The 26,753-nt window shown below is 48.2% G+C and overlaps 1 protein-coding gene across 1 annotated transcript; it reads left to right on the forward strand.

Annotated features, from left to right (window-relative positions):
* The first annotated feature begins 22,207 nt into the window (after nt 1–22,207).
* On the forward strand, nt 22,208–25,758 carry LOC100382599 (uncharacterized). The gene is made up of 9 exons (NM_001350019.1): nt 22,208–22,548; nt 22,641–22,718; nt 23,310–23,837; nt 23,957–24,059; nt 24,299–24,399; nt 24,503–24,677; nt 24,853–25,023; nt 25,115–25,215; nt 25,324–25,758. The coding sequence occupies exons 1-9, from the start codon at nt 22,291–22,293 to the stop codon at nt 25,381–25,383; spliced, it is 1,575 nt and encodes a 524-aa protein (NP_001336948.1). The 5' UTR covers nt 22,208–22,290; the 3' UTR covers nt 25,384–25,758.
* Nucleotides 25,759–26,753: the final 995 nt, after the last annotated feature.

Here is a 26,753-nt window from a genome sequence, read left to right on the forward strand (position 1 = left end):
CGGAACGTCGTCACCTGGATGGTGGTTCCCCCGCTCCCGTCGGGACTCAGCACCCGTACCGCTCACCTCGGCGTGGACACCAGTCTTATAGCAATCCCGACTGCAAGACCAAGATAACTCTAGAACCATAGCTCGTTAGAGTTGGATCTTGTAATTAATACAAAATATATACGTAGAAGCTACAGTCTTAGCGTTAGTCTCGGTCTTAGTTAGTCTTAGTTAGACAGGGTAGTTTGCTATATCCTGTGCATTTATGTTTGTCATGATGAACTATGTTTGGTTTGGATCTTTGTAATGACTGTCACCAGAGTGTGGGTATCCCCTGCATTTTGGTTTACCTGTTATATGTTAATGGAGTTAGTTATATAGTTGGGAAACCTTTTTATTCCACTTTCCTCTTTATCTGAGAAGCTGTGTGGTCTGTGTTGGAGATCAGTGAAGATGCTCATCTGTTCAGTGCTGTTGAAGAATTCTATACTCTTTTCTTATGCTGCAAGATTTGCCAGATCAGTTCTAATGTGTGGTTGCATTCTGCAGATGTCAGAGAACAGGCGCAGAGGAGGAAGGCGTGCTCAGCAGGAGCGAGCCGCTCAACAGGAGGAGGTGCCCCAGCAGCAGCACCTGCCGCCCCCGCCCCCGATGTCGATCGAGCAGATGTTTCTGATGCAGACTTAGGCAGTTCAAGCCATCAGTCAGACTCTGGCTGCCATTCAGTAGCAGCAGCAGCAACAGCAGCAGGCCCCACCTCAGCCTCAGATGCCTCAGATGCCCAGAGACAAGCGTGCTGAATTCATGAGAGGTCATCCACCAACGTTCGCTCATTCTTCTAACCCCATGGATGCTGAAGACTGGCTGCGCACTATGGAGCGGGAGTTGCATACCGCTCAGTGCGATGACAGGGAGAAAGTCTTGTATGGTCCCCGTCTGTTGAGAGGAGCAGCCCAGTCATGGTGGGAGTCTTACCTCGCCACCCATGCCCACCCTGACACCATCACCTGGGAAGAGTTCAGAGGTAGCTTTCGTCAGTACCATGTTCCTGCAGGTCTGATGACAATAAAGAAGGAGGAGTTCCTGGCCCTCAAGCAAGGGCCATTGTCTGTCAGTGAGTACCGGGACAGGTTTTTGCAATTGTCTCGCTATGCTCCTGAAGATGTCAACACCGACGCCAAGCGACAGTACCGTTTTCTGAGAGGCTTGGTTGACCCTCTTCAGTATCAGCTGATGAATCACACCTTCCCGACATTCCAGCACCTGATTGACAGAGCAATCATGACAGAGAGGAAGCGTAAGGAGATGGAGGATCGTAAGCGCAAGATCAGTGGACCCCAGCCTGGAAGCAGCAATCGTCCTCGTTTCTCAGGCAATCAACCTCAGCAGTTCAAGCAGAACCAGCGCCCACCTCAGCAGCATCAGCAGTTCCAAAGGCAGTATCCTCAGCATCAGTACCAGAACCGTCAGAGCAATCAGTCAGGAGGTCAGTTTCAGAGGCAGAATCAGCAAGCACCTCGCCTTCCTGCCCCAGCAAACCAGCAGAACAATCAGGCAGCACCAGCTCAGGTTGGAAACAGGGCATGTTTCCACTGTGGAGAGCAAGGCCACTGGGTGATGCAATGTCCGAAGAAGGCAGCCCAGCAGCAGTCAGGCCCTAATGCCCCAACAAAGCAGAATGTGCCTCAGCCTGGAGCAGGCAACCGCTCTCAGTCGCGCTATAATCATGGGAGACTGAACCACTTGGAGGCTGAAGCAGTTCAGGAGGCCCCCGGCATGATAGTAGGTATGTTCCCAGTCGACTCCCATATTGCAGAAGTGTTATTTGATACTGGAGCAATGCATTCTTTCATTACTGCATCATGGGTAGAAACACATAATCTTCCAATTACTACCATGTCAACCCCCATTCAAATTGACTCAGCCGGTGGTAGAATTCGAGCCGATAGCATTTGTTTGAATATAAGTGTGGAAATAAGGGGGATAGCGTTTCCTGTCAACCTTATAGTAATGGGTACTCAGGGAATAGATGTCATCCTAGGGATGAATTGGCTAGATAAGTACCAGGCAGTTATCAGTTGTGATAAAAGGACCATCAAGTTGGTGTCCCCACTAGGAGAGGAAGTGGTGACCGAGTTAGTCCCGCCTGAGCCAAAGAAAGGAAGTTGTTATCAGACAGCTGTTGATAGCAGTGAAGTAGACCCAATTGAGAGTATCAAGGTTGTGTCCGAGTTCCCAGATGTGTTTCCAAAGGACTTACCGGGTATGCCACCAGAGCGGAAAGTGGAGTTTGCTATAGAGCTTCTTCCTGGAACCTCCCCTATCTTTAAGAGAGCTTACAGAATATCTGGACCAGAGTTGGTTGAACTTAAGAAGCAAATTGATGAGCTGTCAGAGAAAGGTTACATCCAGCCAAGCACCTCGCCTTGGGCCGCCCCTGTCCTATTTGTGGAGAAGAAAGATGGCACCAAAAGGATGTGTATTGATTATCGAGCTTTGAATGAAGTCACGATCAAGAACAAGTATCCCTTGCCCAGAATAGAAGATCTGTTCGACCAGTTGAGAGGAGCCAGTGTGTTCTCCAAGATTGATCTGAGGTCAGGTTATCATCAGCTCAGGATCCGACCGTCGGACATTCCGAAGACGGCATTCATTACCAAGTATGGTTTGTATGAGTTCACAGTGATGTCTTTTGGTTTGACCAATGCGCCAGCGTTCTTCATGAACTTGATGAATAGTGTATTCATGGATTATCTCGATAAGTTTGTGGTGGTATTTATTGACGACATTCTGATTTATTCTCAAAGCGAAGAAGAGCACGCAGATCATTTGAAGATGGTATTGCAGAGATTGCGAGAGCACCAGTTGTATGCAAAGTTGAGCAAGTGTGAATTCTGGATCAGTGAAGTCCTGTTCTTGGGTCACATAATCAATAAAGAAGGATTGGCTGTAGATCCTAAGAAAGTGGCAGACATTCTGAACTAGAAAGCGCCAACAGATGCTCGAGGAATCAAGAGCTTCATTGGAATGGCCGGATATTATCGGTGATTCATTGAAGGGTTTTCGAAGATTGCGAAACCAATGACAGCGTTGCTAGGCAACAAAGTTGAGTTCAAGTGGACCCAGAAATGTCAAGAGGCCTTTGAAGTGCTGAAAGAAAAGTTGACTACAACGCCTGTCCTAGCCTTGCCTGAGGTGCACAAGCCCTTCTCGGTGTATTGTGATGCTTGTTACACAGGTTTGGGATGCGTGTTGATGCAAGAGGGAAGAGTTGTGGCCTACTCGTCCCGACAGTTGAAGGTTCATGAGAAGAATTACCCAATCCATGATCTAGAGTTGGCAGCAGTGGTTCACGCACTGAAGACATGGAGGCACTATCTGTATGGACAGAAATGTGATGTTTACACAGACCACAAGAGTCTGAAGTACATATTCACTCAGTCAGAGTTGAACATGAGGCAACGAAGATGGTTAGAGTTGATCAAAGATTATGAGTTGGAGATTCATTACCATCCAGGCAAAGCAAACGTAGTGGCAGATGCTTTGAGCAGAAAGAGTCAAGTCAATCTGATGGTCGCTCGTCCGATGCCTTATGAGTTGGCCAAGGAGTTCGACAGGTTGAGTCTCGGATTTCTGAACAATTCGCGAGGAGTCACAGTTGAGTTGGAACCTACCTTAGAGCGCGAAATCAAAGAAGCGCAGAAGAATGATGAGAAGATCAGTGAGATCCGGCGACTGATTCTAGATGGCAGAGGCAAAGATTTTCGAGAAGATGCAGAGGGTGTGATATGGTTCAAAGACCGCTTATGTGTTCCCAATGTCCAGTCCATTCGGGAGTTGATCCTTAAGGAAGCTCATGAGACAGCCTATTCGATTCACCCCGGCAGTGAGAAGATGTATCAGGATCTGAAGAAGAAATTCTGGTGGTACGAAATGAAGAGGGAAATCGCAGAGCATGTGGCTATGTGTGATAGTTGTCGAAGAATTAAGGCAGAGCACCAGAGACCAGCTGGATTGTTGCAACCGTTGCAGATCCCTCAGTGGAAATGGGACGAAATCGGTATGGATTTCGTAGTCGGATTGCCTCGCACTCGAGCCGGCTACGATTCCATTTGGGTAGTAGTGGACCGCTTGACCAAGTCAGCCCACTTCATACCTGTCAAGACCAACTATAGCAGTGCAGTATTGGCAGAGTTGTATATGTCTCGGATCGTTTGTCTTCATGGTGTGCCAAAGAAGATAGTGTCAGACAGAGGAACGCAGTTCACCTCTCATTTCTGGCAGCAGTTGCATGAAGCCTTGGGCACACATCTGAATTTCAGTTCAGCTTATCATCCGCAGACAGATGGCCAGACCGAAAGAACCAATCAAATTCTTGAAGACATGTTGAGAGCCTGTGCGTTGCAAGATCAGTCTGGATGGGACAAGCGATTGCCTTATGCGGAGTTTTCCTATAACAACAGTTACCAGGCCAGTTTGAAGATGTCACCATTTCAGGCGCTCTATGGAAGGAGTTGCAGAACTCCGTTGCAATGGGATCAGCCTGGAGAAAAGCAGGTGTTTGGGCCAGACATTTTGCTTGAAGCCGAAGAGAACATCAAGATGGTCCGAGAGAATTTGAAGATAGCGCAATCAAGACAGCGAAGCTATGCAGACACAAGAAGAAGAGAGCTGAGTTTCGAAGTCGGAGACTTTGTCTATCTGAAAGTGTCACCGATCAGAGGAGTCAAGAGGTTCGGAGTCAAAGGCAAGCTAGCACCCCGCTACATTGGTCCGTACCAAATTCTCTCTAGGCGTGGAGAAGTGGCCTATCAGCTCAGTCTGCCAGAGAATTTGTCTGCTGTGCATGATGTCTTTCATGTGTCTCAGTTGAAGAAGTGCTTGCGTGTGCCAGAGGAGCAGTTGCTAGTGGAAGGTCTTGAAGTCCAGGAGGACTTGACCTACGTTGAGAAGCCAGTGCAGATCCTTGAGGTTGCGGACAGAGTCACCCGAAGGAAGACCATCAGAATGTGCAAAGTCAAATGGAATCATCACTCTGAGGAAGAAGCAACCTGGGAGCGTGAAGATGATCTGATGGCCAAATACCCTGAGCTCTTTGCTAGCCAACCCTGAATCTCGAGGGCGAGATTCTTTTAAGGGGGATAGGTTTGTAACGCCCCGAATTTCGAGTTGGATTTTTTTTCTTCTTTCTATATCACTCTCCAAATTCGGGTGTTACCTCTCTTTCCCCTTTTCTTTTTGCTAAAACCTCAACCGTCTTCAAAACCTTAAGTTACGTGATAATAGTAAACCCTAGGGTTAATTTCTTTGATTTGCTGCATCATGTCGAACCATGCATTTTTTGGTTGTTTGAAAGTGTGAAAGCATTCATATAGAAAATAGATATAAAAAAGGAAAATCTTTTCTTTTCTCTCTCCTCCCCTTTTGGCCCAGCCACCCCCACTTGGCGCGAGCGGCCCAGCTGGCCGGTCGGCCCAGCCGGCTCGACCCCTCCCCCACCTCGCCCCCCCCCCCCCCCCGCGCCCCCGCTTTGGGCCCATGGCCGGCCCAGCCGCCCCTCCCTCCCCCTCCCCCAAATCTCTCTCCTCTCCCCCGCGGGCCCCGCCTGTCATACCCCCCCTCCTCCCCTCTCCTTCCCCCTTCTCCCTCCTCCTCCCTCGCCCGCCCGGCCACCCGGTTCGGCCGACCCCGCCCCGGCGTCCCGCGTCCGGCCTCGCCCCGGCCGCTCCCGTGTCGTCCTCGGCCGGCGCCGCCGCGCCCGCCCCCGCCCCGGCGAGCCCGCGCCCGCCCCCGCCTCGGCGAGCCGCCCCCGCCCCGACCCCGTGTCCGGCCGCCCCCGCCCCGACCCCGTCTGGCTCTGGCGAGCCGCCTCGGCCCCCCCGGCGAGCCCCCGCCCCGACCCCGCCCCGGCGAGCCCGCGCCCGCCCCCGCCCCGACCCCGTGTCCGGTCGCCCCCGCCCCGACCCCGCCTCGGCGAGCCGCCCCCGCCCCGACCCCGTGTCCGGCCGCCCCTGCCCCGACCCCGTCCGGCCCCGGTGAGCCCGACCCCGCTCCGTCCGCCCGGCGCCCCGTCCTGTGCCCGGCTCGGCCGCCCCCGGCGAACCCGCCCCCGTGCCTGGCCCGGCCGCCGCCCTCCGGCGACCCGCCCGCCCCCGCACCCGGTTCGGCCGCCCCCCGGCGAGCCCGCCTCGGCTCGGCCGTCTCCGCCGCGCCCGTGCCCGGCTCGGCCGCGCCCGCCTCGGCCCCGTGCCGTCCCGGCCCCGGCCGTGCCCCCCGCCCCGCCCGTGCTTCGCCCCGCCCGTGCGTCGTGCTCGTCCGCCCGCCCGCGTGCCTTGCTCGCGTCGTGACGGCCCCGGCGCGGCCTCGAGCTCGGCCCAGCGTGCCTATGGCGCGTGGCCTTGAACTCGGCTAGCGCGCGGCCCCGACGTGCGCACGACTAGTTCGTGGCGTGTGCGTGCGGCCTCGCGCGCGTGCTTGCGTAGTGCGCAGTGCCTCGGCACGACCCGTCGTGTCCCCGTCTACCCCCCCCCCCCCCTGTGTCCTATGCGCGCTAATCACGTGTTTATATTAATAAGATAGGAGTCTTAATTTGGAAATTGGTTACGTTAGTTAATTTGTATAACTAATCATCTATCTCATTCAATGTTAATCTACTAAAAGTGGTCACGTTTACATTAGTGCATGTAGCTAATTCTTTTGTTAGAACCAATTGGAACTAGAGCACGTAGCGTTTAGTTATTTGTTTACCCGTAGTGCGTCTCGGGCATAAGCTTTAACTCTCGCGAGACCTTTCCCCGCCTCTTTCTAACCATGGTAAATTCATTATTGTATGTGATATTTTATGCATGTTTAATCTACTTGTTCTCTTGTATGGTGTATTGTTGGTTTCCTAATTTCAATGGATGGATGTATGTATGTGTGCACTCGCATAGAGAACGATCCAGTTGAAGAGCCCGAGGAACTCGCAGGAGAAGCCCCTGAGCAGCAGTCGGTTGGTGGAGGCAAGTGTCCTTTGACCTATCTCTGTCCTATTCATTATTTAATTCACCTCCCGCTTTACACATTTATGCCTAAGGATTGACTAGCTTTTGTTATCCATGTCCTTGATTACCTATTTGGGTTGGATTATTATTGTTTAGCTTTATGCTATTGCTCAAACTCTAATCAATGAACATGATGAGATTATCTATGATACGCTGTTTTCCCTTCTCTTATTATGATGTTGTACTTGTGGCCTTAAGGGGGGCTCGAGCGGTTTCTCGAGTGCCTCTCCGTAAGGACCTGTTCTATGGATGACCGCCCGGGAAAACAGTGCAACCATGAGGGTGGAATGGGATGCCCTTAGCTGAATAATTAGAGGATCCGAGGTGTAGATCACTTAGCCGTCGTGCCGTCAATGGGGCTCGGTGTATGCGGCTCGCTCTGCCAAGTTTGGGTTCGCCCCTTGGGGAGGAGTGCGGTGCATTTAGGAAACCTAACGGGTGGCTACAGCCCCGGGGAATCTTTGTAAAGGCTACGTAGTGATGCCCTGCTGGGTCACCTTGGTAGTGATCAATGGAGAGTCATGATCTCCGGGCAGAAAGGGAATCACGGCTTGTGGGTAAAGTGCACAACCTCTGCAGAGTGTTTGAAAACTGATATATCAGCCGTGCTCGCGGTTATGAGCGGCCAAGGGAGCTCCAGTGATTAGTGGTACTTGATCAGAGATACTTTGGTACAGGTGGCTATGAGATCGATGGTTTTGGTTATGACTATGGTGCTGGTAAGTGGTATTCTTTCCGTTTGGAAAGGGTACATCGGGCTAATAACTTGGGTTAATGCTAAAACTTGGCTTTCTATTAGTAAATAATAATCTGACCAGCTAAAAGCAACTGCTTGACTTATTCCCCCCCATAAAGCTAGTCCACTACAGCCAAACAGGATACTTGCTGAGTATGTTGATGTGTACTCACCCTTGCTCTACACACCAAACCCCCCCATCCCCAGGTTGTCAGCATTGCAACCACTGCTCAGGAGAAGATGAAGCCGTGGAAGGAGACTTCCAGGAGTTCCAAGACTACGACGAGTTCTAGGCGTGGGTTAGCGGCAACCCCCAGTCGGCTGCCTGTGAAGGCCGCGTTTATCTACGTTTCTTTTCCGCACTTTGATTTATTGTAAGGACTATATGGACGTCTCAGACGTATGATGTAATCGACTATTATTTCCCTTTTAATACTATTTTGAGCACTGTGTGATGATGTCCATGTTATGTAACCGCTGTGTACGTGAATAACTGATCCTGGCACGTACATGGTTCGCATTCGGTTTGCCTTCTAAAACCGGGTGTGACAGCAGCTCGGTGCGCTGCTTCGAGAATCGTCGGATGTAGTCCCGGAGAGACTCTCCCGGCTGCTGGCGGCAGCTTTGGAGATCCCAAGAGTTCCCAGGGCGCACGTACGTGCCCTAGAAGTTGCCGGCGAAGGCTTGGACCTGGTCGTCCCAGTTGGAGATCTGCCCCGGAGGCAAATGCTCCAGCCAGGCTCGAGCGGTGTCGGAGAGGAACAGGGGGAGGTTGCGGATGATGAGGTTGTCATCGTCCGTTCCACCCAGGTGGTAGGCCAGCTGGTAGTCCGCGAGCCACAGTTCCAGCCTCGTCTCCCCTGAGTACTTTGTGATAGTAGTCGAGGTTCGGAACTGGGTCGGGAACGGCGCCCGTCGTATGGCCCGGCTGAAAGCCTGTGGACCTGGTGGTTCAGGCGAGGGACTCTGATCCTCCCCGCTGTCGTAGCGTCCCCCACGCCTGGGGTGGTAGCCTCGGCGCACCTTCTCGTCGAGGTGGGCTCGATGGTTGCGGTGATGGTGCTCGTTGCCGAGGCGACCCAGGGCCGCAGGTGCTGTGTTGCGCATGCGCCCTGTGTGGACCGAGGCTTCCCGCATGAATCGGGAAGTCGCGGCGCGGTGCTCCGAGGGGTACCCCTGCCTTCGGGAGGCAGAGCTTTCGGCCCATCGGACCGCGGCATCCTCCAGGAGATTCTTGAGCTCTCCCTGGATACGCCGCCCCTCGGTGGTTGATGGCTCCGGCATCGCGCGGAGAAGTATTGCCGCTGCAGCCAGGTTCTGGCCGACCCCACTGGAAGCCGGTGGTGGCCTTGCCTTGACATCGTCGGCGATAAGGTGCTGGATGCCCTGGGGTAGATGACGCGCTTCTCCGGCCGGAGGTTGGCCTGCCCATTCCTGCCCGATGTCCCGGTAGAACGGCTCAAGTGTTCCTGCTCCCTCGTCGACCCTGGCCTGTATCTCGCGGATTTGCTCGAGCTGTGAGTCCTGACCCCCCGCAGGGACTGGGACCACAACTAGCTCCCGAAGGATGTCAACGCGAGGCACAGGCCTAGGGGGGTCACCGTTTTCCGGTATACCAAGATGGTTGCCTTCGCCGGGACCCCCTAGATCGACGTGGAAACATTCACGACTTGGGTCGCAGTCCTCGTCGCCGAAGCTGCGGCTACCGTCGGAACAATTAGAAAGGTAGTAGTCGCATGCGGTCATGATGTCCCGCATGGCACTGGGGTTACCAAGTCCGGAGAAATCCCAACAAAAGTCGGGGTCGTCATCTTCCTCGGAACCCAAGGGCCCGTAGGTCGAGACTGCTGTCAGCCGGTCCCAGGGTGACCGCATACCGTACCCCGGAGGGTTTGGACTCGCCTCTATGAAAGCGTCCACCGAAGCGAAGTCGCTTGGTGGGTCGAGGCTGAATCTGAAAGTCTTGAGATGGGAATCGGTCGGTACCTCTTGGTCGACGGGCGGTGACGAAGTCACGTTAGGGGCAGACTGCACCGTCGTCTCAGGTACAAGGGTGACGCCCAGCAAGCCCTTTGCGAGCGTGCTGGCGTCGTCCGTCCGCTTGGAGTTGGCGTGTCGCGGGGAAACGACGCTCGTCTTCGTCTCAGACGTGAGGTCGATGCCTGACGTGTCCCCCGTTAGGGCGCCGGCGCTGTTGACTCGCTCGACAGCCGACGAGGTGTCGCCTCCTGCTTGGCCTTGGTTGCCCCGCCTCCTCCTCCGTCGGCGGGGGAGGCGACGGGACAAACCCGAATGTTGTTCTTCCGCCACGTGGGGAAGACGTCGTCGATTCCGCCGTCGGCGGGCGGGTTGTCGGCCGCCATTGTCGCTGTCGCGCGGCGGGGGAAGGAGTATCATGTCGTAGCTGCCGTCGAGGGACATGAACTCAAGACTCCCGAAACGGAGCACCGTTCCGGGCTGGAAAGGTTGCTGGAGACTACCCATCTGGAGCTTGACGGGAAGCTGTTCGTCAACACGCAGCAGGCCCCTACCTGGCGCGCCAACTGTCGGCGTTTCGACCCCGGGGGGTCCCTGGATCGACGAGTAAATTGTCGCCGCGTGCCCCAGCCCAGATGGGTCGGCGCGAGACGGAGCACGAAGGGGGGGGGAAGGCGGAGGGAGACAGGCGTAAAAGGGGAAACCCGCGGCCTTCGTGTTTGTCCCGCGCCTAGGTTGGGTGCGCTTGCAGTAGGGGGTTACAAGCGTCCGCGCGGGAGGGAGCGAGAGGCTTATGCGTGCGCCGTCCCGTCCTTCCCCGCGCGGCCAACCTTCTGTAAGAGGGCCCTGGACCTTCCTTTTATAGGCGTAAGGGGAGGGTCCAGGTGTACAATGGGAGATGTAGCAGTGTGCTAACGTGTCTAGCAGAGAGGAGCTAGTGCCCTAAGTACATGACGTCGTGGCAGCCGGAGAGGTTTTGGCACCTTGTTCGTGTGATGTCATGGCCATCGGAGGAGCGCTGGAGCCTTGCGGAAGGACAGCTGTCGGGGCTGTCGAGTCCTTGCTGACGTCTCCTTGATTCCGTAAGGGGCCTGAGAGCCGCCGTCGTCATGGAGCATGCGGGGCGCCATCATTATTTGTTTTACCGGGGCAAGCCAGATGGGACGCCTGTCCTGTTCCCCGTAGCCAAAGCTAGCTAGGGGTAGGGTAATGATGGCCCCTCCTGTGACGTGGTCGGTCCGAGCCCTGGGTAGGGCGAGGCGTAGGCTCCTCCAAGGTCGAGGTCGAGTCTATCTTCCGAGGTCGAGGTCGAGTCCGAGCCCTTGGGTCGGGCGAGGCGGAGACCGTCGGCTGAGGCCAGGGCGGAGTCCGAGCCCTAGGGTCGGGCGGGGCGAAGTTCATCGTCTTCCGGGGCCGAGGCCGAGTCCGAGCCCTGGGGTCGGGCGAGGCGGAGTTCGTCGTCTTCCGGGGCCGAGGCCGAGCCCGAGCCCTAGGGTCGGGCGAGGCGGAGTTCATCGTCTTCCGGGGCCGAGGCCGAGTCCGAGCCCTGGGGTCGGGCGAGGCGGAGTTCGTCGTCTTCCGGGGCCGAGGCCGAGTCCGAGCCCTGGGGTCGGGCGAGGCGGAGCTTCCTATAGCGCCCGAAGGCGGACTTGGCTGCTGTCAGCCTCACTCTGTCGAGTGGCACAGCAGTCGGAGCGGCGCAGGCGGCGCTGTCCTCTTGTTAGGCCGGTCAGTGGAGCGGCGAAGTGACTGCGGTCACTTCGGCTCTGTCGATTGAAGGGCGCGCGTCAGGATAAGGTGCCAGGCCTTCCTTGCATTAAATGCTCCTGCGATACGGTCGGTCGTCGTGGCGATTTGGCCAAGGTTGCTTCTTGGCGAAGACTGGGCCTCGGGCGAGCCGAAGGTGTGTTCGTTGCTTGAGGGGGCCATCGAGCGAGACATAAATCCTCCGGGGTCGGCTGCCCTTGCTCGAGGCTGCGCTCGGGCGAGGCGGGATCGTGTCCCTTGAGTGGACCGAGCCTTGGCTTAATCGTACCCATCAGGCCTTTGCAGCTTTGTGTTGATGGGGGTTACCAGCTGAGATTAGGAGTCTTGGGGGTACCCCTAATTATGGTCCCCGACACCAATAAACCTACTCCCCGTTGAGGATGACACAAAGGCCGGGTCTATTTTGACTCTTTTTCTCTCTCAATCGGTCACCTAGATCGGTTGAGTGCTTCTTCTTAATCTCACGGATCACAAAGACCCCGCAAGTATCACCACATAATTAGGTGCCTCTTGCTAGCTTTACAAATCACTTAGTTTAGAGAGAGTGGAAAGCTTGAATGACTTGAATGGTGGTGGTTGGGGTATTTATAGCCACCACTATTCTAGCCGTTGGTTGTGCTCTTTGTCGACGGGCACACCAGACAGTCCGGTGCGCACCGGACAGTCCACTATTCATTGTCTGGTGCGTGCCACATCAGCGACCATTAGGGTTTGGAGCAGTTGACCGTTGAACTTGCCTGTCCTTGTGGTGCACCAAACAGTTCGGTGGCACACCGGACAGTCCAGTGCGACCTGACATCGCAGACTGTCTCTGACCTTCTGACGCTTCAGACTATTGTGGCAGTCGACCGTTGGCGAAGTCGACCGTTGCTTGTGGGATCACCGGACAGTCCGGTGATTTTTATCCGAGGAGCGCTGCGTTTTCCCGATAATGGCTAGTTCGCTAGGCGCACCAGCCTGGGTACCAGACACTGTCCGGTGCGCCGCAGACTGGTGCAAATATGTTTTGCTCCATACTTATAGAATTGCCCCAAGGGTTATTTTCCTTGTATGTGTATATGAACTTTATGCACTTGTGAAAAGATCAACTAAGCAAACTAGTTAGTCTATAAGGTTTGTGATGGTCGTCAAACACCAAAATCGATTGTATGAAATGGTTGAGGCCATTTCTCTTTCAATCTCCCCCTTTTTGGTGATTGATGCCAATACAAACCAAAGCAAATATAAAGTATAGAAATGTAGCTAACTTGCATTTTGACAGATGTGCATAAGTTACTTTGAAGTGAAAGCAGTTCTAAGCATATATGATTGTTTTGATATATATTAACATTTTCGGACCACATTTGCACCACTTAGCTTGTTTTTGCAAATCTTTTGGAAAAGTATTTTCAAATTCTTTTGCAATTAGCCAATGGTATAAGAATATGATTTCTAAAGCATTTTCAAGTTTTGAAAAATTCTCCCCCTTTTTCAAATGCTTTTCCTTTGGCTAAATAAAAGCTCCCCTGAAAAAGGTCTCCCCTTAGATGTCAAGAGGGTTGTTGCAAATGATTCAAATTTGGAAAAAGTTTTTAGAAAAACAGGGTGGTGGTGCGGTCCTTTTGCTTTGGCCTATTAATTTCCCCCCTTTGGCATTAAGCGCCAAAAATAGAGAAATCGAGAGGTCTTTTATAAGAAAGATATGAAAGTAAGTACATGGGTAGGTCAAAGGATATATAATACGTACCTACAGAGTCGTAGTGGAAGCTTGCCTTTGCCTAAAACTCCATTTCCCTTTCAATCTAAGACTAAGCATAGAAATACTCTTGGAAGCACATTAGTATTAGCCATGGTACAAGAAGAATAAGAAATATGCATTTTTACCAAATGAAAGAGATATGCCATGATCAAAGGTATAAAAATGAGCAATATGTGCAAGATTTCAATCAAAGTTCCGAAAATCTAGGATATTTAGTTCATTCCTAAGCTTGCTAAAAGTCTTTTCATCTAGTGGCTTGGTGAATATATCAGCTAGCTGGTTGTGGGTGCTAACATAAGTAATTTCGATATCCCCTTTTGTTAGTGATCTCTCAGAAAGTGATACCGGATGTCTATGTGCTTTATGCGGCTGTGTTCAGCAGGATTATCCGCCATGCGGATTGCACTCTCATTGTCACATAGGAGAGGGACTTTGCTCAACTTGTAGCCATAGTCCCTAAGGGTTTGCCTCATCCAGAGTAATTGTGCACAACAATGTCCTGCAGCAACATACTCGACTTCGGCGGTTGATAGAGCCACTGAATTTTGTTTCTTTGAAGCCCAAGACACCAGAGATCTTCCTAGAAACTAACAAGTCCTTGATGTACTCTTTCTATCAATCTTACATCCGGCATAATCGACATCAGAATACCCGATTAGATCAACGATAGATCCCTTGGGGTACCATAGCCCAAACTTAGGAGTGTAAACTAAATATCACATGATTTTTTTCACGACCCTAAGGTGGATTTCCTTATGATTGGCCTGGAACCTTTCACACATGCATACTGAAAGCATAATATCCGGTCGTGAAGCACATAAATAGAGTAGAGATCCTATCATTGACTGGTATACCTTTTGATCTACAGACTTACCTCCTGTGTTGAGGTCGAGATGGCCATTTGTTCCCATGAGAGTCTTAATGGGTTTGGCATTCTTCATTCCAAACTTCTTGAGTATATCTTGAATGTACTTTGTTTGGCAAATAAAGGTGCCTCTTGGAGTTGCTTGATTTGAAATTCAAGGAAATACTTTAACTCCCCCATCATGGACATCTCAAATTTTTGTATCATAATTCTACTAAACTCTTCACAAGATGACTTGTTAGTAGACCCAAATATAATATCATCAACATAAATTTGGCATATAAACAAGTATTTATCAATTGTTTTAATGAAGAGAGTAGGGTCAGCTTTTTTGACTTTAAAGCCATTAGTGAGAAGAAAGTCTCTTAGGCATTCATACCATGCTCTTGGGGCTTGTTTGAGCCCATAAAGCGCCTTTGAGAGCTTATAAACATGTGAAGAATACTCACTATCTTCAAAGCCGGGAGGTTGCTCAACATACACCTCTTCCTTGATAGGGCTATTGAGTAAGGCAGTTTTCACGTCCATTTGATACAACCTAAAGCCATGGTAAGTAGCATAGGCAAGTAATATTCGAATTGACTCAAGCCTAGCTATGGGTGCATAGGTTTCATCAAAATCCAAACCTTCGACTTGTGATTATCCTTTTGCAATAAGTCGAGCTTTGTTCCTAATCACCACTCCATGCTCATCTTGTTTGTTGCGGAATACCCACTTGGCACCTACAACATTTTGGTTAGAACGTGGAACTAAATGTCATACCTCATTCCTCGTGAAGTTGTTGAGCTCCTCTTGCATTGCCACCACCCAGTCTGGATCTCTCAGTGCATCCTCTATCCTGTATGGCTCAATAGAAGACACAAAGGAGTAATGTTCACAAAGATGAGCAACTCGAGATTGAGTAGTTACCCCCTTTTGAATGTCACCTAGTATGGAGTTGACGGGGTGATCTCTTTGAATTGCTTGATGGACTCTTGGATGCAGTGGTCTTTGATCTTGAATCTCTTATTCATCCTCCTTTTTCTTGATCAACTTCATCTCCCCCTTGATCAATATCCTCTTCTTGAGATGGCTCATTATCTTCATCTTGATCTTCTTCTTCTTGAGCCATTTCCTCATCTTGAGTTGGTGGAGATGCTTGTATGGAAGATGATGGTTGATCTTGTGCTTGTGAAGGCTCTTCGGATTCTTTTGGAAACACATCTCAAATGGACATGTTTCTTAGCGCGACGCACGAAGCTTCTTCACCATCTAATTCATCAAGATCAACTTGCTCTACTTGAGAGCAATTAGTCTCATCAAACACAATGTCACATGAAACTTCAACTAATCCAGTGGACTTGTTGAAGACTCTATATGCCCTTGTGTTTGAGACATAACCAAGTAAAAAGCCTTCTACTTCTTTAGGAGCAAATTTTGAATTTCTACCTCTTTTAATAAGAATAAAGCACTTGCTCCCAAAAACTCTAAAATAAGAAACATTGGGCTTTTTACTAGTGAGGAGTTCATATGATGTTTTCTTGAGGATTCAGTGAAGGTAGAGTCGGTTGATGGAGGAGCAAGCGGTGTTAATCTCCTCCGCCCAAAACTAATCCGATGTCTTGTATTCATCAAGCATGGTCCTTGCCATATCCAAAAGAGTTCTATTCTTTGTCTCCACAACACCGTTTTGTTGAGGTGTGTAGGGAGAAGAGAACTCATGCTTGATGCCCTCCTCGTCATGAAATCCTTCAATTTGAGAGTTCTTGAACTTCGTTCTTCTGTCGCTTCTAATCTTTTTGATTCTCAATTCGAACTCATTTTGAGTTTGTCTCAAGAATTTCTTTAAGGTCTCTTGGGTTTGTGATTTTTCCTACAAAAAGAACACCCAAGTAAAGCAATAATAGTCATCCATAATTACAAGACAATACTTACTCCCGCTGATGCTTATGTAAGCAATTGGGTCGAATAGATCCATATGGAGTAGTTCAAGCGGTCTCTCGGTCGTCATGATGTTCTTGTGTGGATGATGAACTCCAACCTGCTTCCCTGCTTGACATGCGCTACAAATCATGTCTTTCTCAAATGAACATTAGTTAGTCCTAAAATGTGTTCCTTTAGAAGCTCGTGAAGATTCTTCATCCCAACATGAGCAAGTCAGCGCTGCCAGAGCCATCCCATGTTAGTCTTAGCAATTAAGCAAGTGTCTAGTTCAGCATTATTATCATTGAAATCAACTAAATATAGCTGGCCATCTAACACTCCCTTAAAAGCTATTGAATCATCACTTCTTCTAAAGACGGTAACACAAACATCGGTAAATAGACAGTTGTAGCCCATTTTACATAATTGAGAAACAGAAAGCAAGTTGTAATCTAAAGAATCTACAAGAAAAACATTAGAAATGTGATTGCTCTTTGGGGATCATCATTTTTCTCATATGAGGAGAACATTCTTTTCTCCCCTGTCATGTGGTTTGTGCACCCGCTATCGATTATCCAACTTGTTCCGTCGGATGCATAAACCTACAACACAAGTTTAGGCCTTGTTCTTAGGTACCCAAACGGTCTTGGATCCTTTCACATTAGAAACAAGCAATAGTCCTATAAATTCATGAAATTTTATAGAGAAGCAACATATGTCCACATATAAACCTCAAAAATATTTAGACCATAAAATATACAAGATCTCAATGTTTCTTTTATTTCACTTCCAATTGTTGCTTGAGTTATACGTGGAATCACTCTAAGTATCCAAATTTTAACATAATCAATATTTCACTTTACTATTTTTGAAGTTATCTTCTTATATAATATTTATTAGTCTTGGTAACTTATTTACTATCCTAAAAAATGTTTGGACTCAAGAAGTGGCAAAATGATTGCAACAACCATATTATTTGTGGAAGGATGTCTTACACGTTATCCGATAAAAAGTCTGTTATCGATGTTATCTGTGTCCGACTAATTGACTACACTCCTACTCGTTTGGACGAACTGTTGGTGCCTTTTTGGGGGCGCCAATCATTCAATACAAACCGTGGCGGTGCTCTCTGCACAGGCGCGGACGGTCCGCGGCTAGGGGCCGGACGGTCCGCGACCTGGAACAGGGGCTTGGGTTCCCTGCCTGACGATCGGACGGTCCGCGCCCTGGGGCCAGACGGTCCGCGCGTGCGTAGGGGCGGCGAAGGTCGCCGGTGGCACCTGGATCTCGCTCCCGGGAGGGACCCCGTCGGGGAGGAGAGATCCTAGGTGATGTCTAGGCTCGACAAGCCGACCTAGACTCCTCTAATCGACATAGAGTCGAAGAGAAGCGAAGAATTTGGGGATTGGAATACTAAATTAGGGCTAAACTAGAACTACTCCTATTGCATAAGGTAAAAACGAGAAATAGATTTGATTTGATCGATTGTTCGGGGGTTCAATCGGCCGTAACCCTTCATCTATATAAAGGGGGAGGTCTGGATCCGTTTCAAACTGTTTCTCGAGTTAATCCCGTGGTTTTAGGTAACAAATCCCACGAGAAACATATGAACTAAATCCCGAGTTAATCCGTCCGCGTGACTCTATTTGGTCTCCAACATATGCCCCCTGCCTTTTGGTGAAGGTTGATGAACCAAAAGCATATGAACTAAACCTGATGTAATTCACCGGCTTTTCAAAATGGAGATCATTCAATAAAGCACCAATGTATAAAAGGTCGTTTTGGATTGTACCTTTCTCGGCCATGACCATTTGATCAATGGATCAAAAGGAATGGAGGTGCCCCCCAGTCCGGATAGACAAAGGGATTATACATGTACCATGGATTCATCGTCGTGCCATTCCACATTTGAGTAGGACAATATGCTGATGATGAGTAAATGGGTGGAAAGTACCCTGGTCTCATAGAATGAACAGGCGAGGCTTGTTGTGTCGCCTTTCGGCCATTTTGTTTACCCGTTTTGTTTTAGCAGGTGACCGGGGTTTCTTCGTTGACCGATCACGTAGAATGGTCTTCTTGTTAGTATTCTTGGAGAGCAACTGATCAAAAGTAGGGTCAGCTTTGATCGACCGACCATATGTGCTTTGCCCTTGCGTCTCTTTTTCTTTTAAAGCTTTGTATGGAGGCTGGCGCCTCTGGCCATGGGCGGACTGTCTGGCTGAGCCAGCCGGACTGTCTTTATGAGCACCGGACTGCCCGCACGTAGGTGCCGGACTGTCCGCGATGCTCAGGTCAGGTTGTCGTGCTCGGCTCCTTAATTGTGTCTGCCCCTCAGCGCCTTCAGACTTTTTCGCCTTCCCGTCTGAAGCCTTTCGAGCAATCTCCTTTTGTGATACAATTGACATGCGAGGATCATCAATGACGATGCCCTTGCCTTTGCTTTTATCGGCCATTTTGGGCCGAACTAAGACCTTTTCGCATGCGACATCTATTGTATTAATAGGAAATGGCTGTGTGTCCACTTGCATTTCCTGAAAAGCCAATCGACCCTCATTTATGGCCGATTGTACCTATCGACGAAAAACATTACAGCCATTGGTGGCATGAGAAAAAGAATTATGCCACTTACAATAAGCACGTCTCTTTAATTCATCTATAGGAGGGATAATATGAGTTAATTTAATGTTGCCATTTTTAAGTAGCTCATCAAATATCTTATCGCATTTGGCAACATTAAAGGTAAATTTAATCTCTTCTTGCCAATTCTTTTGAACCGGCTGTAATGAAGAACATGCTAAAGATTTGGCCTTTGTTGGCCAAATAAACTCAGCGGTATATACATCTGCAGATTCATCATCTGAACTATCACACTCTATTAGATGTATAGTACGGGCGGCCGATTTTGATGTCTCTTTAAATCGGCTTTCATAGGCTAAAGCCCGCTGATGTAGCTGGGCTATCGGAAAGAACTGGGTCCCATCTAATTTGTCTCTTAATTAGGATAACAACCCATTAAAAGCTAGCCCTGCTAGCTCTTTGTCTGCAACATGGATTCGAAAGCATCGGTTTCTAGTGCCTCGGAACCTCCGGGTATAATCATTAACCGATTCTTCGCGTCCTTGTCGGACTGAAGCTAAGTCAGCTAATCCTAATTCATATTCCCCGACAAAGAAATGTTCATGAAATTTATTTTCTAACTCATTCCAGGAATTAATGGAATTAGGAGGCAGTGCGGCGTACCATGCAAAAGCGGTACTAGTAAGGGATAAAGAAAATAACCGAACACGAAATGCTTCTCCATCGGCCAATTCGCCTAGGTGTGCTAGGAACTGGCTTATGTGTTCGTGTGTGCTTCTCCCATTCTCACCAGAAAACTTAGAAAATTCCGGTATCCTTGCCCCTTGTGGATATGGGACAACGTCAAACCATTGATTATACGGCTTTTGGTAAGATTGTCCTACTCTGGCTACACTAACTCCGAACTTATTTCGAAATAGTTCAGTCATCTCTTCCCTAATTTTTTCCATTGCACCCGGTGGCAGGCCATCGGATCCTGAGCTATGGGTCTCATTTGATCGGGTATTAGTATACCGACCTTCTTGCCATGACCAATCGATAGTGTTGATCGGTCTGTGGTTGTATGGTGCGTTATGGTTTAAATATGTAGAGGGCGAAACATAGTGCTGCTGTGGTGTGTAATAATTTGGTGCATGATGTGCAACAACAGGTTCTGCATATGCGTATCCGGTTTGTCCGGTGGTAAAAATACGAACTGACCGGTTGCATTCGCCATTATCGGGACGCCACGTGGTAGTCCTGGTGCGGCCCGGACTGTCCGGCAGGGAAAGCCATACGATCCATGTAAGGGCCGGACGGTCCGGGCAGAAGCTCGGACGGTCCGACTGCGTCCAGGGTCGCCGATCTGCCAATCAGGGACGGCGACGGCCCTAGAGCGGCCCCAGACTGTCTGGCAGAGCAAGCCGGACGGTCCGCGTATGGGCCGGATGGTCTGGGCAGAGGCTCGGACGGTCCGACCGCGTTCAGGGGTGCCAATCTGCCAAGCAGGGACGGCAGTGGTTGTATTTGCCCTGAATATGAGTTCATCGACATACCATATAAAGGTTGGGGCTGCAAATCCCCATTTATTGCCGATGCATCAAACATAAATACCCTATTACTAGTTTCATATGATGGAAAACTAGGAGCAACAGACTTTTCCAACGCACGTGTTAATTTTCTAATTGACTCTTCTAACCCTCTAATCTGTTGTTTCATTTGATTCTGCTGATGATCTACATACTGTTTAATAGATTGGATGTCGTCGGGTTTACTTACGTTGGGGACTTGAAGCGAAGATAGAAGAGATGCGACGTTGGTCTCTCCATATTTGACAACTTTCTGGTGGCGATCCACCGTGTATTGTGATAAAATTTTTCCTTCGCTTGACGCATGTAGTCCTCGTATTGCTGTTGCTCATCGGCCGTCAAACTTTCAACAGCCGGCTTCAGGATATTGTCCGGAGAGATATCGATGTGATCTTTAGAACCGGCCATTTGAGGGCCTGATTTTTAGTAGATCTAAACACCTATCCCCAACGGAGTCGCCAAAATTATGTTGGTGCCTTTTTGGGGGCGCCAATCACTCAATACGAACCGTGGCGGTGCTCTCTGCACAGGCGCGGACGGTCCGCGGCCAGGGGCCGTACGATCCGCGACCTGAAACAGGGGCTTGGGTTCCCTGCCTGACGACCGGACGGTCCGCGCGTGCGCAGGGGCGGCAAAGGTCGCCGACGGCGCCTGGATCTCACTCCCGGAAGGGACCCCGTCGGGGAGGAGAGATCCTAGGTGATGTCTAGGCTCGGCAAGCCGACCTAGACTTCTATAATCGACGTAGAGTCAAAGAGAAGCGAAGAATTTGAGGATTGGAATATTAAATTAGGGCTAAACTAGAACTATTCCTATTGCATAAGGTAAAAACGAGAAATAGATTTGATTTGATCGATTGTTCGGGGTTCAATCGGCCGTAACCCTTCATCTATATAAAGGGGGTCTGGATCTGTTTCAAACTGTTTTTCGAGTTAATCTCATGGTTTTAGGTAACAAATCCCACGAGAAACTAGGAACTCTAACTGATTCTGCGCATGCGCGAACTGTCCACACCACCACCGCGAAATGTTCAGACCGCAGACCGTTCGGGACTAAGGGCCTGTTTGTTTACCCCACAGATTATATAATCTGGATTAAATAATCCTAAGAGTCAAACAAACAGTCCAGCTTATTTGTCCAGATTATATAATCTAACCCCTTGGATTATGATAATCCATAAGCAAGTGAGGAGGTGCTTATTTCAGATTATTTTTTTCCCACTTCCCCACTACCCTTTCAAGTTTTCTAGAAATTACCCACCATTGCCATTATAATCCACCGAATCGTTTTTGCGCCTAGTACTAGTCAATTTGGGATGAAGAAGGTGACATGAATGCCTTCCGTGATAATATTGCTAATGCAATATTTGCCAATGTCAATTGAATTATTTTTTTTATATATGAGTTTCAACCTAGTACAAATATAGAGGGCATTCTTGTCTTCCTCATACAAAAGAATCCTATTAACAACTCAAATAATCTGGGTAAACAAACAGGACTACTCAGATTATATAATCCAGATTATATAATCCAGATTATATAATCCTCCAAAAATAATCCAGATTATATAATCCATGGGGGTAAACAAACAGGCCCTAAGGCTGGACCGTCCGCAACACGTGCAATTGGGAGTACGGAGAGATATCGCTAACGCGGTGCAATTGGCTTGGGTAGGCAGAGGCGGTCGGAGGGAGACCAAAAGGCGCGGGCCACACGCTCCTCCCGTCGCTGTCCTTCGGCAACCTTCCAACGACCAACCATCTGACCACGATGGCAATAATGACGTGGCCTCCCCTGCTACTAGCTGCACAGTGGTAAATAACAAGTCACGATTCAAATTCCAGTTCATTTTAAAGAAAAATCTCATTCTAACGGTGTAACAGCCATAGGAGTACGAGGAATTGACACGTTTGGGAACGGAACAAGACTTTGTCACAGTTTAGTTACGTGCCAAACAAAAAACGCTCAATTTTTCAGTTAATCCAGGAGCATGAATTTCTATTTTTGATTGACCCAAGCAGTTTCGTTGAGGCGGGCCATTAATATCCTTCCTTGAGGGAAGCAGAACCGCCTTGACCGACGTGACTACGGTACGGCCCCCAAACCCGGAACGGCAGCGAAACGACAGCCATGCTTCTCCAGCCGATCCCCACCGCCACCCTCGCCGCTCGACCGAGATCAAGCGAAGCTTCCTTCCCCTTTCGTTGCCACCGCCGCCGCCGCGTGCTCCTCCCAGTCCGCGCCGACTTGACCCCGATCTCCCTCTCGGCCTCCGCCCCCTCGCGGCCGGCCAAGCCGGCCGTTTGCACCGCCGACGAGCTCCACTACGCCTCCGTCGACGGTGCCGGGTGGCGACTCGCGCTCTGGCGGTACAGGCCACCGCGCAATGTATGTGTGCTTCGCTTCAGTTTGGTTTCTTCGTCCACAGCGAAAATGGTGTTTGATTTGATTTTATTTGATTTGGCGTTGCGTGCGTGCAGGCTCCCGTCAGGAATCACCCGCTGATGCTGCTGTCGGGAGTCGGGACGAACGCCGTCGGATTCGACCTCTCACCCGGGGTAAGCTTGGTGTTCTTCCTTTTTTATTAGCTTCGAATCAAATTAAACATGTCAAAAAAAAAGAGATGACGGTTGTTACGAACCTGGAGATGTGATCTGCGTGTGTCTAGCTAAATGTTTGGAATATGATTTGTACTAATTCTTCTCTCTCTCTGTGTTTAATCAAGTGTTCATTTAGTTTTAGATTGGAGTTCTGAGGGTCTAGGGACTTCAGGATCTATTTGTTTGTAAACCGGATCAAAGAAAATCATGGATTTCGTTTCTTTGTGGTTCCTTAAGTTTTTCTTTATCCTAAATTTAGTAATTAAATGCATTGTTATAACTGGCTGGTGAGTCTGGTAATGTCTTCTATTTTTCATCAATTCATGTTAAAAACCATCAAGCTGCAACTGCAAAAATTGCCTCAAGGCCTACCATCACTCTTCTTTTGTTCCACCTGTCCCCCATCATTTGCCAAATTAATTATAAACTTACTACTCTACCCTTTAAATTCAACGCTTGAGAGTAATGACATTGTATTCTTCTAACAAGTTATCTAGACTAGTCTTGTCTATCTTACCTTTTATTTTGCCTTTGTAATTTTACCTTCAGGCTTCGTTTGCCCGTCACATGTCTAGCCAAGGATTTGATACATGGATAGTTGAAGTAAGAGGTGCTGGTCTGAGCATGCGTGAATATGATGATTCTACTCCATCTGGCTCAGTCACTTTTGAGGATGTCTCTAGTGGTATTCAACCTCTTAATAGTACATTCGAGGCCACTTCCATTCAGAGTTCTGGTGGCTATGCTAGTGATTGTGATGACCTTGGAATAGTTGCTTTGGATGAACCACCTTTACTTGCTGAACTTTCTAATTTTTTTGATCGAATCTCAAAACTCATGGAAGAGGCTGTAGTTAATGGAAATTTTCATGAGATCACAGAAAAAGTTTCTGTTCTCTCAGAAATGGTAGAGAGCTCTACCATTATTGGTCCAGTGAGAGAAGAAAGTCTACGTCTTCTTAAGAATTTTCAGGACCAGTTGGATTCATGGGAGCGTTTTGTAGCAACACAAATGGATCTGACTTCTGAGTATAATTGGGACTTCGACCATTACCTAGAGGAGGATATACCAGCCGCGGTGGGTTTATGATCTTATCTAAATTGTTACCTGGCAAACTGCAGGCAGATTTCATTGCTAGTAGTGTAATCATGATTCTTTCAATGGAATATTGTCAAGTTTACCTTTTATTTGTACAGCTGGAGTATATTAAACAACACAGCAGAGCAAAAGATGGCAAGTTGCTTGCCATTGGACACTCAATGGGGGGAATTTTGTTGTATGCAATGCTGTCAAGATCTGGTTAGGCACTGATACTGCTCTTTATCTGAGCTTTCATGCAGACTCCTGTCTCCTTCACATTTTATCCCTTTTGTTCTGAAGCACACATGAAGTGTGTATTTCTATGAGTATTTAATTAATTGAGCCAGCAAGCATCTTTTGTATGTATTAGTTAAGTTGCCCATTTGTTGAGAAATATCATAATTCTTTAGAGCTTCTATGTATCACCATATCTTATTTGTTTTTCCCCACCCTTCAAGGTTTTGAAGGAGTTTCGTCAAATTTAGCAGCTATTGTCACTTTGGCTTCTTCTGTTGACTATACAACATCCAATTCATCGCTGAAGCTGTTACTGCCTCTTGTGAGTAAACAAACTGGAAGCTTGAGATGATTTCTATGAGCATTGCTATTTAATAGATTCAATATTTTCATAATTGAAAATAGGCTAATGTGTTTGTTATCAGGCTCATCCTGCACAAGCTCTTAATGTCCCTGCTGTTCCATTGGGTACATTGTTGGCAGCGGCGTATCCGTGGGCATCTGGTCCACCATATCTTTTTTCCTGGCTTAATCCTCAAATATCAGCTCAGGACATGATGCATCCGGAGTTGCTGGCTAAGCTTGTTTCAAACAACTTTTGTAAGTAGTCTCTCATAAGGTCTTGTCTTGTCTTCTCTGCATTTGTGCATTTGTATAACCTCCGGATCCATATAATTACTCATGCGCTACTTCTAATAGTTATGATCACTGTGACTTATTTGCCTACAGAGGGTATATATGTTCATGGAAGCTGATATAATTGTAAGGTTTGCAGGTACAGTGCCTGCAAAGGTTGTTCTGCAACTTACAACCGCTTTCAGGGAAGGTGGGCTGTGCAACCGAAATGGAACCTTCTCATACAAGGATCATTTGCGAGAGTGTCAGACTCCTGTCCTTGCATTGGCTGGAGATAAAGACCTAATCTGCCCTCCAGATGCTGTTTATGGTAGGCAGTGCATGTTTTTGTTTTCTACTAGCTTAATTGCTTCGCTGTGTGGATTGCTAATTTCAGTTTGGGCTGTATTCCCTTTTCTTAGAAACTGTGAAACTCATTCCGAATCACAAGGTGGACTATAGAGTGTTTGGAAAGCCACAAGGCCCGCATTATGCACATTATGACTTGGTTGGAGGCCGACTGGTATGTACTCTGTACGATGATTCCTAGCATGAGGAGTTCATATTGAATTTGGCACTTTTTATGGGACCGATCTTTGCAAGGCACTGATACGATTTCTGTTTTACGCAGGCGATCAATGAGGTGTATCCATGTATCATAGAGTTCCTCTCTCGTCATGATGGTTATTGATTTGATTATATGATGCTAATACAGAGTAACTTACAACACCATGTTCATCTCAAAGGTTTTTTAAGTTGAGCTGAACAGTCTTTTCCATGGCTTGGCCAGAAAATAGGTGCATGCACGAATTCTCGTGTGTGTTGAAGAGAGAGAAAAAAACACGAGCTCATCTGATGTATCCTTGTAACAAGCATCGGTTAGTGCTTCTCTGTTTCCCGTTTTGAGGAAAAGTTAATGGTAATCTTGTAGAAAAAGGGTTGAAAAAATTTACAGTAGGCTTACATGTACTCCCACGAACAAGAAGCCAAGATCAAAGAAATTGTACAATTGATCTCTTACTATGATGTAACACTTCTAATATAATGATACGCATCTCACATTTCCACTTGCATTTTCATGAAAAAAAAGTTGATGTAACCTTTGGTTTGTTGTTTTTAACTCAGTCGGATACTGTGTTGACATGCAAGTTTGTGTAGGACTGTAGATTTCTGTGGTAAAGAGACACATCCGAACATTGCATGTGCCTTTGATTACAGTAGCCTGTCAAAGGCTCAATAGACTTTATGATGCTTTGTGCTTAGGGCTTGTTTGGGATCAAAGGTGATGGAGTGGATTGAGTGGGCTAGAATCCATCACTACTCAATTTTGAATAGTGAGGGATTTTAGCCTCCTCAATCCCCTCCATTACCCTTTATCCTGCACATGGTGATTGACTGCGCATAGGCTTTTGTTTATAGTAGTATCCTCTCAAGAATGAATGATTGTGCCCAACAAGACAGCAAGGGGTTTGGAAAGCTGGGACAATGATGAAGATCCATATTATTTGCCAGTTGGCCTATAGTAGACAAAAAGAAAGGTAATTGTGCCTTGTCATGTGCGCTGTTGCCCTGTTATCATGACCATTGCCGATGGTGCATTTGTACAGATTCTCCAAAAAAATCATGCATATCTAGCCATCCTTAGATTGGGGTTTACCTGTACTGGAGAATTAAGATGTTCCTATGCATATATGGTCGTAATTCTCAAGGGAACATGTTGATTCTGAAACAAGCAGCATAACCTGATGTACTATGTATCTCAGCTTTACCTTTTTCCTTAAGCAAAAATAATAATAATTATTATTATCATGTTCACATTCATTTTTTTTTGCAACATGGTTGAGATGGTTATGAGGTTACTGGTAGTGGTGTGGTGGAGAATGTAAATTTGCAACAACCCGGCGAAAGGACACCGAACTGATTTGCCAGTGAAACTAAGAAATACGCACTCTGTTCCTAAAAATGCAATTCTAAAGTCCAAACCAAGTCAAGTTTACTAGATTTATAAAAAATATAAAATATTCAAACATATTTATTATAAAAACAAATTCTATAATTAAT

This window comes from Zea mays, chromosome 1 (assembly GCF_902167145.1).
Source record: "Zea mays cultivar B73 chromosome 1, Zm-B73-REFERENCE-NAM-5.0, whole genome shotgun sequence".
NCBI lineage: Eukaryota > Viridiplantae > Streptophyta > Magnoliopsida > Poales > Poaceae > Zea > Zea mays.

Bases quoted from the DNA above. Each gene is read 5' to 3' on its own strand.
- LOC100382599 (NM_001350019.1), top strand. From the start codon at position 22,291: ATGCTTCTCCAGCCGATCCCCACCGCCACCCTCGCCGCTCGACCGAGA. The intron at 22,549-22,640 runs GTATGTGTGCTT...GCGTGCGTGCAG, and splicing joins GGTACAGGCCACCGCGCAAT to GCTCCCGTCAGGAATCACCC. The intron at 24,400-24,502 runs GTGAGTAAACAA...GTTTGTTATCAG, and splicing joins TGAAGCTGTTACTGCCTCTT to GCTCATCCTGCACAAGCTCT.